General features: G+C 42.4%; 1 protein-coding gene across 1 annotated transcript in view; it reads right to left on the bottom strand.

Annotated features, from left to right (window-relative positions):
* The window catches only part of COL17A1 (collagen type XVII alpha 1 chain), a 34,904-nt gene extending 21,250 nt beyond the window's left edge, over nucleotides 1–13,654 (bottom strand). Inside the window, exons 1-17 of the mRNA XM_054382390.1 lie at nucleotides 13,600–13,654; nucleotides 12,875–12,919; nucleotides 11,995–12,093; nucleotides 9,981–10,118; nucleotides 9,605–9,652; nucleotides 8,665–8,700; nucleotides 7,074–7,121; nucleotides 6,521–6,664; nucleotides 5,417–5,560; nucleotides 4,614–4,685; nucleotides 3,999–4,070; nucleotides 3,564–3,629; nucleotides 2,110–2,292; nucleotides 1,682–1,759; nucleotides 1,510–1,554; nucleotides 754–903; nucleotides 103–318 (exon numbers count right to left, since the gene is read on the bottom strand). Of these exons, the coding sequence (XP_054238365.1) occupies nucleotides 103–318; nucleotides 754–903; nucleotides 1,510–1,554; nucleotides 1,682–1,759; nucleotides 2,110–2,292; nucleotides 3,564–3,629; nucleotides 3,999–4,070; nucleotides 4,614–4,685; nucleotides 5,417–5,560; nucleotides 6,521–6,664; nucleotides 7,074–7,121; nucleotides 8,665–8,700; nucleotides 9,605–9,652; nucleotides 9,981–10,118; nucleotides 11,995–12,093; nucleotides 12,875–12,919; nucleotides 13,600–13,654 (1,639 nt within the window). The remainder of the gene's footprint in view (nucleotides 1–102; nucleotides 319–753; nucleotides 904–1,509; nucleotides 1,555–1,681; nucleotides 1,760–2,109; nucleotides 2,293–3,563; nucleotides 3,630–3,998; nucleotides 4,071–4,613; nucleotides 4,686–5,416; nucleotides 5,561–6,520; nucleotides 6,665–7,073; nucleotides 7,122–8,664; nucleotides 8,701–9,604; nucleotides 9,653–9,980; nucleotides 10,119–11,994; nucleotides 12,094–12,874; nucleotides 12,920–13,599) is intronic.
* Nucleotides 13,655–15,504: the final 1,850 nt, after the last annotated feature.

The raw sequence follows: 15,504 nt of genomic DNA, 5'->3' as shown, positions 1-15,504 counted from the left end.
TCTAAAAGTCCTGGCCTATAAGGCTATTAGGCAAGCAAATCCTCCCACTCCTCTTTAAATAATCTGGTCTCACACAGCATCACAGACAGTGACTCTGCTCACCTCGTTCTACTTCCTTGTTCAGTCTGCTCTTTACCATCAACCAGACTGACTCTTCATTTTCATAAGGGAAGCTTGAGGAGGGTGAAATACCATGAAGAAAGTCTACCCTTGAAACATCCTTTTCTATTTTGGAATTCTCTTGGTTAAGCGCCAGGAGGCCGCCATTGATTTTTTCCAGGTTTTCAACACGAGATTTCAGCTTTCTCACTTCTTCCGCTGCAAGGTTAAAGTACAATGCTGAGGGTCATGCAGCCACAGATGCATTCCTGAAATACCCACTTCTAATAGTAGGAACAAGACAACACCATGTTAGATAGCTATGGCCAATGAGTTTTGCATGTTTGGTCTTTGCATCCTTTATCCTAGTAGGTATAACTGGAGTTTAAATGACAAATTTGGAATCTGTTAGTCTCTGAGAAGTAAGGCCTCAGATCCCATAGTTTTCCTATGCTGCTCATCTCAAGATTATATAACCCCTTACCCCTTTTCTATTCTATTGTAGTATCTTAATGGCAGTCACCATCAAGCTGAATGTGCTGCTTCTCAGATCTTTGGCTCGATATCTCTGGTACTTGGCTTCTTTGCCACCTTGCATCCCCTGTTTGTCTTTCTATTCCATTCAAATTTTTTTGTTCCTCAGTTATTCCTTACCCAGAGCAATGAGTCCAAAAAGCAATCCAAGGAGAAGCAACCAGGCCAGAAGCAAACCTAGGAGCCATTTCCACCAGCTACAGCAGGACCCACAGGGACACCAGGATGGTGTTGATCCAACTGCACCTCCCACATCACCATTTCGTATTTCTGGAAGAGGGAAGGGGCAGTCTCCCAGTTAATGAAATGCTCCTTGACTTCAGATTCAAGAATCTCTTAGAATGAGGACACCACAGTCTGAGCCATTAGACAAAGAGGTGTGGAGAAAAATCTTTACACCCCACTCTGCACACAGTGGGTGTAATTCTAGTCCTTGTGGAAGCCGGGAAGAGCATTCCCAACAGGATTTCCAACATGTGACAATACTCAGTGTATTTTAAAATAACATCTGGAAAACATGCTCAATTTTTTGTACAGTTTTGAGCCATAAATGACAGTAATAGCCAGCATGGTCTGTTTGAACCCTTTCCTCCCCATAAATCTGTCCTGGTAGCAGAATGCAGCTATACCATCTTCTATCCAATTTTCTCCAGCAATACAAAAAAATACACCAGATGGCCACTCATCCACAATCAAATCATTGGTATCAATTTCTCTGGCTTGTGCCCTGGTCATTACAGACTGAGTACCCCCCTCAACATTCCCTCCCTCTACTGTCACTGCACAGAGATCACTCATGTCACTCAAGAACCATTGCTTTTTTACATAGTGTGCTTTGGTGCTTCTTCCAATGATACTCTGAATTGCATCACTTACCTGCATAAGCTGCTTTGTCCCTTGCTGGCATGGATTTCAGTCCTCCTGTAAAAGAGATTTTAATGGTCTTTGTATACATGATTAAACTTAGAGCATGGGCTTGAAAGGGGAAGGTAGTAATGGAGGGAGAAGGAGAAAGCTCTGTTGCATTTGCAAGGGGACAAGCTCTTACCATTTGCATCTGATTTTAAGCCAGTATCTGTAGCATAAGAGGAAGAAAATCCTTGCTTCTCTTTTTTCAAAGTGTCTTCTACAAAGGATCCAGAATAGGAACCAAATATAATTAAAACCATCAGAATACAAGTTTGGTCAGGCTTATCTTGCATTGGCAAAACCCATACTTTTAACTGAGAAACCACAATAGCTCTGACCATTTCAACTAGATCTAGTTTTTTGCTTTCAAAGCTCCTAAGCTTTGTTAAATATTCCAAGGCAGGCTCTGAAGCTAGAACTATATTTTAGCCAGTATGGTTACAGGCTAACTGCCTGCCAGAGCTTTTTATTTGGCTTGCATGGGTTTGAGTCAGGTGTAGTGTCCTGAACTCTGAACTCCCCCTAAGATCAGTCTCCACTTCTCTGCCCTCAGCATATCCACATGACCCAAAGAAGATAAGCTACCTCCATTAAGCCCAGTAGCAGAGGCATTAAAGACTTTGCCACTGTCCTTTGACATGATCAAGAGCTCCATCTCCTTCTTTGCTGGGGCATTCTCCTTCTCCAGCAGCAGAAACTTGCAGTCTTTGTGCAGAACATCATCTCCCTGGGAGCTCAGAACAGTTCCCCCTGGTATATCGGTAAATGACAGGAAAGAGGAGGATATGAATGTGTGCCCAGCACTTTTGTTCATTAAAATACGTAATCCTGCTGTGATTGGAGTTACTATAAACACCCACTAAGAGACACAGCCATTACTGAAGCTAAGAGGAATGATGTGCATATTGTCAGACTTCTTTAGAGACGTGTATTTCACTAGCAGGGGAGCAATCAGAAATTGAGAGCATCTCTGATTCTATCACATATAGAAAACACCTCTTTCCTTCTCAAACACTGTTACTATAGAATCACAGAAATTCAGTCTGAAAGACATATTCAAGGATTATCACATCCTGCACAGCTCAAGATGACGAGCACCTTTAGTAGACCTACTCTGTCAAGCACAAAGCAGTCTATATCCTTGTGAGCCAGGTATGCTTATGAAGCATTGTACAGTAGTTTACTAAGGTTTGGCACAGGCCAAACAAGACTTGAAAACATTGATGTGGTCACCCTTCTGTCATTACACAGTGTCATGTATGCCTGGGATGCTGTACAAACCTGAGTTTGCACACAAATTGATACAATTTTGAAAACCAAGATAACCAGAATGGTATTATTCCATTATTCAAGCACAAACCTGGGGTAAACCTGTGTTAGAAATGTTATCATAACTTCTGTAGTATTTACATCTGCTTTTTTATCTTACTCTTTGGGAGTCATTGGTTTACAAAAGAAACTTGGCTTCCCTGACACAGAAAGTAAGACTAATTTCTAGCTCTGAAAGTTGCTCAAAGAAAAAAAAAAAAGTTGGAGAAGATGAATCCAAATCATTCAAGGACAACAGGTCAGTAAAAAGACCTCAACTTCTCCCATTAAAAAAAACCTGTCTCATCATGTGTAAGCCAATTCCTTGGGTTTTAAGCAGTTGAGGCTGGTACTACTGCAAAATTATGTTTAAAAGCACCCTTAAAAATATTTTGGCTTCAGATGAAGCACAATTTCACACATCTGATCTACCCAGTTAACTGCCAGCCGAGCAGAAGTAGCTGCAATTAAATCATCCAAGTTACAAAAGAGGGGGAGAGCTCTGAATCAGACCAGCTCATTTACTCATTCACAGCTTCTGGCTCATTTGCTTTATTTTCAGAAAGGTACTGGTAGGAGACTTGTCTAGTGACAAGTCATGCTCCTGAGGAGCCAGGTGTTAGTGTCACTTAACTGGCTGAATCTCTAACTTGTTTGTATCATGATATGCTTGTCCAAGGCCATACCTAAACAACTGTGAATGGTACACTCACCTGATGTGGCAGACACACCAGTACTTGCCATGGTGTTACTCTGAGAAGTGTTCTTCATCCCATATGCTGTAATGAAGAAATTAGAGAATGAAAGAGATGAAGGATAATGAGGTACCTACATACATACTGACCTTGGGCTGCACACCATTTCAAAAACTTTTTATCATTCAGGGTACCTAGGACAACTCAAACAAGCAAGGTCATCCTCAGCAAGCAAATCTTTAACGCTTACATAGGCACTGGGAGCTGTTTCTGCACATGCAAAGCAGAGGAAACGTTCCTCAATATCCCTTCATACCACATCGCTCCATGCAAGAAGATGGTAGTGAAGGAACCTCTGTCCATATAAACTCTCTAGTCATTACAGGAAAAGTGGGAGAAGGCAGCACACATTGATGAACCTCATACTTCATCTAGGCTTGAAATGTTGCTGACCTGCGGAGGCTGCAGTAGCATTCTGGGTCAGGGTTGAAGAGCTTGGAGCAAGGTTGTTTTGAACTCCAAACACTGCAAAGAAAAACATCATAATGAGGATTATAGGAGTCCTGCAGTGCAGGTGGTATTCTGGCTAAAACCAAAACAAAGCCAATTATAATAATGATGACCTCTCCCAAGAAAAGTTGACAGCTAGCTGTAGGTATCACAGACCTAAACATTTCTGTTCAACAATCTCTAAGGTTTTTTCCTTAGAGAATTTTTCTGCATAAGTTATTGCTGGCCCAGGGCAGTAATACTGACCATTAAAAAACATTATTAGATTGTGAGGCCACTCTCATGGTTGCATGGACATTTCTGCAGGTGGAACACTTGGGAAAAAGGTAAATTCATAAAACTGTCTTGGACTGACTAAGGGAAATTTAAAGAGGTAACAGCACACAGTATGTCCAGAGAGAAGCAAATGGTTTGGAAAGTGGCATCTTTAGTGCCAGAATCAGTGTGGCAGTAGTGCAGTGTAGACTGCTCTCATATATCCAGTTCCTTTTGCAGGCCCAGTCAGATTGAAGAGAGTCTTATGAAGTCTATGGGAAGTGAAGAAGAAAAAGATCTGACCTGTAGAAGAAGTGCTCAGGCCTGTGTTCAGAGTATGATTGCTGGGAGATAGGTTATTAGGAACACCAAAAACTGCAAAAAGAGGAAGTGAAATGTTATTACTTCTTTGGAATCAGAAACCCAGCACCTGAAGGTCAGTGGCCCAGTCACAGAAATTAAGAGTCAGAGTCACTTAGAAATGAAGTGAAAATGCATAATAATTGCACAGGGGAAAAATCTTGAAAATCGTGACACCAAACCATTCTTTTACTGAGCTGACAAAGGGGAGAAAATCCTACATCAGACAAGTTGCAATTATGAGACCATGTGAGAAAGCAGAGCTTTCAGTACCATGCCATCATAAGACTTCTTGTTGTTTTTCTCTGCAGCTGAGAAATGCAGCATCCCTGGCATTCGTAAGTGAGCACACTCAACAATTATCAATTACATCTTTCGTGTATGGGGACTGAAGGGTTAGGCCCAATTGTTCTTGCCATAGACCATGACAATCCAATGTTAATTAGTCTAAACCTAGTTTTGACAGCAAATGTCAGCCTGACCTCACTGATAAAGTTATCATCAAAATTCAGTGACAGATCAGGCAGTCAGAGCAACAGATCCTCCCTAAGAAGGATTTTCAAATGCAGTCAGTGTAGAAGCAGAAAGCACCAGGTTACAGAAAACCAGAGAAAGGTCAAGCATATTCCCTGCCATCATGATTCTTCTATCATTTTAGCTCTTGCTGTGCAAAACAAAGCACTGTTGTTGACACAGTTCCAGTATGGAGTTTCATCCTTCAAGCCTGGGCAGTCCAGGGAGCATACCTGATCCTGTAGAGTGAGACATAGCATTGATCAAGGAAGAGCTGTTGTGGTATCCACCAAGGGAAGACCCAGCAGGCAAAGTGGAGGACCACATGTATGAAGGGAGGGCAGTATTCAGTATGGTTGTATCATACGTCCCTGACACTGTAAAAAACCCAAACAGAAGTGGTTTTAAATGTGATCAGGCTTGTGGCTGAGCATGCGTTGCAGGTTCACATGGCAAACAACTTCATTTGCCTTACATTTCAATTACCCTTGTGGAGTCAAAACAACGACTCCAAGTTAACATGGAATAACTGATCTCTAATGCCAGCTGATTACAATCACCTCAATTTTAACCAATGGAATAAAGATTGACCTGATAGCATGGTCATTCACAAAACAACTTGTGAAGAGATTTCATTGCTTGTAGATGCTAAGACAGCAGAAAAAACACTTCAGTCTGTCATTGTGTTAATAAATCACTCTGGGCAATTGGACATATGATTTGCTTCCCACATGTGGCTCTAATTGGTTCATTAGTGCATTTGACTAAATTTTCCAGTTTAGGCAGGATTTGACGCATGCACAATAAAGAAGGTTTTGCTTGTTCCTAGATAATGGTGGAGAACAGTGAAGTGAATGTGAATACTACTGTCTCAAGCACTGCGGTGAGGCTTGTAAATAACAAGAGCTGGTTACAGTACTTTAAGCACCACTTCTATCATTACCAAGTTCTAGTGATCTCCGAGCCATGTGGTGTGACTCAAATATTGTCTTCAGTGCTATCTCCATCTTGCTTGGAGATAAGAGATCAAATCTCTTTAAGACATGTTTGCTTAGAGCCCTTGTCTCTGCCAGAATCACCTCTGAATGAAAGCTGGGTTAGCAGAAATTAGCTTAATTTTATGGAAATTAGACAAGTCACTAGAAAGCTACCCAAGATGGCTCTTAGAGCAACATCTGGACAGCCCTCCAGCATTCTGACTCTTTTTCTGTGTTGCCACAGCTTCTGGGGACAGAAACCATGTATTCTTATTGAGATGTTCTTAGCAATTGGGTACTTTTATGGCAAATAGTGTTTAGAGAGGTTCCAGCATTTGCTAACGATCCTCTGCCAAGTACCTGACTGAGAGCTCTCAGTAACCATCTTTGTCTCCACCACAGCCTTTTTCGGTATCGGGAGCGTATTTGACGGTGTCCGAGTAGGACTGCAGCTGGCTGATCGACTTCCTTTCAACAAACGCTTCACGTCATCCAACTCCGTCCCTGGCAGAAAAACCAAGTGTCCAGACTCACCCAAAAGCATTGCTTTATTACTCTGTAATCTTGCCCTGGCTAAGCCATTCAGTGGAGTTTACCTGACTGTCTATAAAGTTGTATTTTCTTGGGCCGACTACTGGGGATGCCACTTAGTTAATAGCAAAGCTTTGGGGCCTGGTTTCTTGAACTAAGTACAACCACATCCTTGCAAGACCAACATCTAACCCACAGCATGCTCCCTTGTTCAGAAAGGGGAGACAAATGAATGTTCCTAACAGAAAAAGAAGTAAATTATTACTTGCTGCCACCTGTCAACATGAAGATTGGGGTCCCAGAGACACTGCAGACATACCCAGAGCAGCAACACCCTCTGCCTTATACCTGATCCCCTTGGAATAAAAGCCACGGCACTTACACCTGCCAGAGGGAGACGCGCTCTGCAGCCGGACTCGTATTTCACTCTCTGAAAAGAGAAAAAGCAGCTCATGAATATGGAGTGAGATGCATTTGTGCCCTGGGCTAGGAATGAATCTTTAGGCTGAAGTGAATTCCTTCCTCCTTGCTATGTTCCATCTTGCTGTCGAGCAGCAATGGCTCATGTGAATTGGTTGCAAATTGGTTCAGGTGACTTTGGTTTGGGGTCACATATTGCTACTTTTAATCCCAGAGGCCTATATTTTACTCCATGAGGGCCTCTATTGACATCAATAGCATTGTAACTGCCAGACAATCAGAAGGTGTAACTATGCAGTCCTCAATCACACTGATACTCCCATTAACCACAGTTATTATTGTCCTCCTGGACAAAAAGCTAAAGAGCCAAAAGAAGTTTACTAAACACAAAATTTCCCTACTACTTTTTAGGTAAAATTCACACTGTGTCTTCTCTACATGAGCTATATGATTTAGTCTCTTAGAACCTGCTGACTTCTCTTTAGGCTCACTGAATGTAACCAGGGCAGTTTTAAGCCAACATTTTCACTATGTTTAAGTGAATGTAACCAGAGCAGTTTTAAGCCAACATTTTCGCTAGGTACTCAATTACTGACTCTCACTGTCCAGCACGAGAGACTTATAGAGTTAATGTGATCTGGCTGGGGCAAGCCTTTAAGCTTGCTACCTACAAGCAAACTGGCCAGCGAGGACATGGGATATATGCTCCTCAACATGAAATCTGACAGTGCATGCACTATAAAAGAACTAGTAGCTTTGGCATTCATTTGGAGAAGCTGATGGATTGGAATTATTTTCTGAAGTAATACGAGAAGCTGGAGCTGGTTCTCTGGTGTCTGTTTTATTATGTATGGCCTAGTTCTGCTGGGAGCTCAGGTATAGAGCATGCCAGAGGAGTTCTGAGGTAGAATAATTAGTAAGTGTGATACTCTTCAGGAGGAGTGTGCAAAAGCACAGTTTGATTTATATCCACTGCTAAAATTAACTTGGATAGAGTGACATTATAGTTTCCTCTTCAAGCAGCTGGGAACAGATATTACACTCTTACAGAGCAATATAGTCCTGCTTTCCTCAGTGCTGTTAATAAATTATTAGAAGAGCTGAATGATTTAAACAATGCAGAGCTTTGCAGTGAGCTGGCTAAACAGACCGCAGCAAGCCCTTAATTTCCTCACCATCTCCTTACTACCAGCATGAGATCATTTCAAGGTTTGGCATTATGGTTTGTAAGATAGATCACAGTGGGAGGACCATGAATACAATTACTGTAAATATCACAGAGGCAGGTCATGGAGATGGATCGACTGAGTTTATGGTAGTGAACAGACAAGATGGAAGACTATATCCTATATCCCTAGATGTCCAGGTCCCAGGTAGTTCCTCCTTCCTGACACAGTCTAAACCATGACTTCCACTAGGGTCAGGTTTTACACTGAGCTCTGACTGCTCTATAGTAAACTGGTTGATTTCAGCTAAGGAATAGGTCCATTTAATACACCCTGGATCACACTGAAAAAAACAAAGGAGGCTTCTAAAAGAACAGTATCACTCACCTCGACTTTGGCTTCTCCCTCTTGTAGAAGTAGATGCTATGAAGAGAAATGAGAGAAAAGCAGTATTAGGCTTTACTGTCCCTGAAAATGAACATACTCTTGCTCAGAGTGCTCAGATTCAGAAAGCAGCCTTCTTTACTTGGGGCACTGCTAGGGGAATTGAAGCCTTAGAGTTTTTACCAGGCCCATTTTAGACCTTAGGGTATCTTAAAGAATAAGTAGGATGCTTAGCATTTCTGGATCAACTGCTGTTTCTTTTTGCACACATACATGTTGTTCACAGATGGTGATCTCCCATTCCAACAGCCAAAAGGAAGGTAACAGGCCCGTTTACCCCACTGACCAAGGTTTGACACCATGAAACTCTGCCTCCTTTCTAAGCCAGAAAGATGGCATGATCATATTGATTCACTACCTACACTGTGTAAAATCAGCAGCTCAGAGTTTGGACAGGGCAAGCCCATATCTGTTGACACTGTTCAGTGTAAATATACCACTTGATAGTCTGTTCAACCTTCCATAAAAATAGGCTGAAGTCTAGGAAGAGTTACTGGAAAAGTATACCCAGCAATGGCTCAAAATCCTAAGTATTTGGGTTTTTTTGGTTGCAGGTCCCAACTAAGGGTGCAGGGGGAGAGGGCAGAAATGTTAAGAAGCATCCCATGTCTATGTTCTCCTATCCATGTCCTGTGCCATATAGGGAGCATTGCAGAAGCTTGAAGGTATTAGGTACACAGTATGCACCCTATGTTTGAGTATGTATCTGCTGAAGACCCTGCTGTCAGCTGTTAATGTCTCCTCTGACATCATGAAGCTGCACTGATGGCCCAATATCAAGGCAGCAAAGGTACAGCAAGACATAGTAATGTGCCAAATGCCGCCGTGATCACCAGCTCACATGACCTTGCCATAATGTTCAGAGGAAAGCTCTAAAACATACCAAACTCTTTTCTGGGAATCTCAGGAGAGGAGTTGGCACTGGAGCTCCCTGCAAAAAACAGAAAGGTCTTCATTAATACTTCGCACAAGATCATTAAAAGCATTCAAAACTTGTCTTGCTGGTAGCTGTCTAATCCCAGTGGATAACAAACATTTCCTTTAAAAGAAAGAGCTATTCAGGATTACAAGGAAGAGCTGCTAATGTCTTTCTACAAAAATATGCCACAACTTCTTTTAGGAATGAGCATGTGTCCCTGATGGCTTACTTCCTAGCAAAACCACAATGGGATTCCTCTGCTATTTGGGACAATCCTGCATTAGTGTGACCTCAGTGGAAGCTACATGCTGCCTCCTGTCTATGGCATGTTTTGTGATACCTTCATATGCTGCATGGCGGTTGGCATATGTTTTTCTTTCAAATGTTGAGCCAGGTGATCTGGTAAGAGTAGAACTGGGAGATTGGGTTTGTCTGTAGCCACAGGATGATGATGATGAATTCAATCTACCACTTCCACCTATAGGAAAAACAAAACACCAACACCCTCACAAAATTGAAGATATGTGCTCTGGATGCTTTATGCTACTGTCTTCTGAGCTGGATCTAACTTTGACTTTCCTCTGCACTTCAAGCAGTGAGGAGTATTGGATTTCTTTGCAGTTTCAAAACAAATCTTGTCAATGATACATATGATGACAGCAGGTTTTGCTCTAGGGGAATGGATGAACCACCTCCTGTGCAGCAATAAATTTGGCTCTGGTTGGTGCTGGGCTATGGTCTGGATATTAACCCACCTGTAAACTCAAGTACTATATGACACAGGCCACAAAAACTGGGAGATTGTTAAGCCAAGCTCAAAGTGCTGAAGGACACAGTTCATGAGATAAGAGAAAGAGAGATCAGCCCATTTCCCCTCCAAAGCAGCTGTCCACACTCACTTAGTCATACCTTAGTCAGCCCAGTTCCTGGAGAAGTGACTGAGGTGTGCATCAGGCCCAAGGCAGCCTGGAGTGCATTCGTGGCTGTTACAATTTAGACAAAGGAAAGAATTTCTCTAATTCACACCAGTACTGTGGAGAAGGAACTGAGTAGCCATAACTAATGTGTTCCTACTCTTGTATGAAATCCAGTGCTGGAGTATGATCAGAGTGCAGCACAAAGCGGGCCTTGTGTAATATATAAAGTGTGACACATCCATGCGTATCAGCAGGATCAGTCTGGATATTGTTTACCCATCCCTGAAAAAAAAGCATGCCCTTGTGATATCAACAGAGTGTTCTCTTGCCAACTTTCCCCTCTACAAGGACTTGTTTTGTTCTGCAGCTTTTCTACTTAATACAGGAGAAAGAACTACTATGACAAGCAGGCTGCCATCAGAGGCATTCTGCAAGCAGGGTGGGAAAGCAGAGATTAGAAAATGCTCTGTGAAAGTTCAACAAGAGGTGGTTATCTCTAAAGTGCAGGTTTTTTTCTCTTCCTCCACACACTGAAAAGAAATAATGAGGGAGACAGGAATCCTTCACAGTCATCTGAGTTTGCAGGGCCAGGTTCAGTTCTCAGACTGTGCCAGTCCAGCCAATTAGACTGACTTCTTCACTGGAGTTACTTCACATCTACCCTGAGGAAAAGTGATTCCACACTGTGGCCTTTAATTGGTATGGAGGTGTCTGTCAGATCTATTTGCTATGGCTAATTCTCCTGTTGAGCTTCCAAACTGCACTTCATTCCCACTGGTTTGTCAGCTCTTTTGGAGCATGGAGAGTGTTTTCTACAAGGCTAGTTACATAGTTTGTCCCACTGTGGAGAGGGAGAGAGAGATGTATGCCAGAAACCTGGCTAGGAAGCTCATTCTTAAGAAACCTTTGCTGTGACATTCTAACAGGGCAAAGAATGCTGTTCGAGAACACCCTTGTTTTGATGAAGTAGACAACACATACTGATTTGGCACATCAAGAAAATCTTGTAGACTCCTCAAAGTGCTAAAGCCATGGACACACATACAAGGAAAGTATTTTCTAGGAAATTTTTTTATAATACTCTATCCTCAGCAAGATCAACAAAAAGACTAATGAAAACTATGTTTTGGATAGAAATAGCCAGAAGATTGTATTTGGAAACCCTAAAAGAAGGTAAATTTGGTTTCCAAATGACTTCTTAACAAAACTGGGAATGGTATTTTCCTGTGGAAAATGTGAATTTTGTATTTACTCACCCACTCTCACACTCAACTTAGGGAATTAATACATTTGCTTTGAGTATTCACCATTTCTACTTTCATAAACCGTATTTTCCTTACCTCTGGCTCATCCTACTTCCCTGCCCTGAAACTCTCTTTAGACAATTTCTGCTGCCTTTGCTCTTTTTCCTCACTGTATAATGTCATCATTCCTTACTTGAAGTCACATAGCTGCTGCTATGGGTGTAAGACCTCTTTTCCACTCCGGTCCCTCCAGCATGAGATGATGTTTTGAGCCCAGTGCTGCTTCCTCCTTCTGGAAGAGATGAACACAAAATGAGCCATTCTTTCAGGGTAAAAGATGAGAAAAGCAAGGACACTTAGTGCCAAGTATAGCTTCATGTCTGGCAAGATTATCACAACTGCAGAGAGGTGTCTTGGCAGATCAGACATTTTACTGCATTTACACTGCAGACCCAGCAGGTTTGTATTTAAGTTTCGTACATGGACTGAACGACACTCTTGTTAATCCTTACCATAAACAAGACAATGTAATTTCTTCCCGACCCAACTGCAGCAAGTTAATCAAGAGCAGGGTATGAAGAGCATGGAGGATTCTTCCCTACTCAGCACTTGTACTTCCTCACAAAGGTAGAAATCACTCCTAACATCTGATATTACAAAAAAAGATTCACTCACTTCTGTCAGCTAGATAAGATGACAGGGGAATACACTGCAGCCCCAGCAGCAGAGGCTGCTGACCCATCACTTTTGACCCAGCACTTTTGACCCTTGTCCCCAACAGACAGTCACCACTGGAGACCCTATATCACAGCTTAAGCCCCTGGAGAGTCTGGTCCACCAGTTATTGGACTGTGCAGCTTTGTTTCTGACAATACCCAGACAGCTCCCCACATACTGCTCCTTCTTTCCAACAAGTACTTCAGGAGAGGTATTTCTGAAAATAGCTTCTCTTTGGGTAGAAGTCTTTCTGCACTGAGACCCAGGGCACCCAGGGGTTTGTGGAAACAACACAGTTAAACAGCATGGAGTGGCACAGAACACGGAGCAGAAGTAATGGAATGGCTGACACTTACTGGGTGGTAAGGACGTCAGTCTTGTGGTTACAGTCTCTGTAATAACTGAGGAAAGAAAAGGGTGCAGAAGTAATGGCATGTTAATATAGTCAAATAAGATACATACTCTATTTAATTTCCATAGAAGAACATGACTTATTCAAAGAAGACTGACTCATTTAAAGAAAAGTCCCTTAAGACCACACTGCCTGGAGCCTGCAGTCTCATTAGCACACGATACTGTGTGTTTGCTTACAGGCCTTTCTCACTCTACAGTAACTAAGCACATCACTGCCATGAAAAGTAATTTTTTTTTCTTTACAAGATCACTCTAAAACATGGAAGTAGTATTTCTGGGCACTTCTGAACCACAGCCATTGCTGCAAAATCAACCCCCTTACTAGATCCCTACTAGCTTATTCCCATAATGTGGACTTCTGTATAATGCACAGAAAAAAAAAATCTAAAGAACATTCTCTAGGCCATGTAGGGAACTGGTATCAGAGGCAGGAGGAGAATACAAATGTCTGCACTACTGGCTAGAAATGTTACCACAGGGAAATCATCTGTGGCTGTACAACCAGGTCATATTATATGTCTCTAAATGTCTGATCTTGGCCTGTTCTATTCCTTCCTCTGACTTCAACAGAGAGAAGGTCTGGTCAGCATTCAAGCCCTTATAAAACTGGGCATTCACTTCTGGGGTTTTTGGTGCATGACACAAAAACAAAAAATATTCTTCTTACGTCTTTCAGTAACTTCTGATCCATCTTGCCTCGTTTTCTTTGTTACAGAATCCATACCATTGCCACCTGTAGGGAAAGCAGAAAGACTACACTCAGAGGTCTGCAAATAGTAGGAGGTGACAGCAACTCCCCACGAGTCCCAGTTTTTGACTCCCTTCAGCTGGGGACTGGACCGCCTGGAAGACATCTATGTCAGGGAGTTTACAGAGCCATTCCAGAGCCATGTGAGGATTGCTAATAGACCATCAACACTTGCCTACAAAACTGGATGCTGCACAATGCAGCAGAGATTAAACAGCAGAAGGGGTTGTGAAGCCAAGAGTTTAGATAGGGGCACCTGAAGCAAATCCATTCAATGAGAGAGAAGTTCAGACCTAGATTTGTATCTAGATTTTGGCATTACACTATGGTCTCCAGTTGTGCTCCTACAAAGGCTTGGTCAAAACCACAGGATGGAAATGCAGCTCCACACATCTGCTCTGGGGAGGACTCAACAATACAGAACTGGAAAGGCAGGCACTTGCAGGAGTATACTACCTGCACCATACCAGTACAGCCAGAAAAGCACAAGCAGAGACACTGTTGCACTGTTGACAGCAATACTGTGCATTCTCAGGGCACATTGATGGTAAAGACACAGCACTGACTCTAAGTGGAGCAGAAACACATGGGAGGTACCTTGAAACTAGTTATTTTCTGTAGCAAGGAACTTAAGGAAAGAAGTGCTTTATCTTGCCTTACAGGAAGAGTAGACAGAGTTTGGAGGACTTGTTAGTGGATTTGGAATCTGATCTCATTTAATGCCAGCTCAGGTCAGTATTGGAACGACTGCTGCATGTGCTATGTATACTCTTCTTCATGACTTGGATGCTTCCCTAGCCAACATTAGTCTCTTGCAGAGGTATGACTGTCTGCTAAGGCAGGAGTAGCACAAAGAAATGTTGTGATTGTGGAAAAGAAACATTAGCTAGAGGGAAACCACCTCTCTCTGAAGGAAATACACTGTTACATACTCCTAGCCTCTGTAATAGGACATTTTTTCCTGAGCAGCTGCAAACAACGAGAAGAAGAGATTTGAATTTACACACAAGGTGACAGCAGGCCAAAACCCACGACTGCATTTGAAGACTCCTTCTTAAAACTGAAGGCCCAGCTGTACCAAAAAATTACACACTTATCAAGATGAGCCTAAAAAAAAATTTGGGGCAAAATTCTGTCCAAGTTTTAGAGCTTAGCTTCAGGCAGAGCCCAAGACAGTGTTCTCCAATTCAGGTATCATTTTAGTATGATCCTCATGATTTCACTTACCTTTCTGCAAAGTATCTACCAAGCAGCCCCCTTGATGTTATGCTTGTACTGCCCATGCATGAATAGTAACACAAGGCAGGATGAAGTGGAGAATCTGCAAGAATATCTGAAGTTCAGATTCAGTTCTTTGAGCAGCTTCTGCTATTCCCAGAGCTGGACAGGAATGGTTTGAGTCTGTCAGTCAAGCCACTTTATCCTCCTATCACAGACCCCAGTGAACTTTGCAGAAAACACCCACAGTGTCCACAGTCCTTACTCTCTGCTCCTCAGACCATGACCTTGGCACTGCAAAAGGGGCTCCTGAGCTTACATCCTAGTCTACAGCCTTGATGGCAGGATACTACTCAGCCTTTACCCTGTTTGCTAACACTGGGGATTTCAAAAGGACTATCCAGGCTGTCGATTCCAAGGTATATGCAAGACTGAAGCTATATGCAAGACTGAAGCTATATGCATTAGCAGAGTTCTTTCTCCTGTGGCTCCAAGGAATAGCAGTATTTCTACTATTCTTCCTTACTGCATCAACAGTGGAACCATCTTTTAAGCTCTTTCCATAAAAACAGGTGCTAAAAGCTCTTGTCTAGATGTCAGAACTGC

This window comes from Indicator indicator, chromosome 7 (assembly GCF_027791375.1).
Source record: "Indicator indicator isolate 239-I01 chromosome 7, UM_Iind_1.1, whole genome shotgun sequence".
Lineage (NCBI taxonomy): Eukaryota > Metazoa > Chordata > Aves > Piciformes > Indicatoridae > Indicator > Indicator indicator.
The sequence above is the reverse complement of the archived record's forward strand: the minus strand, read 5'-3'. Positions and strand labels throughout refer to the sequence as shown.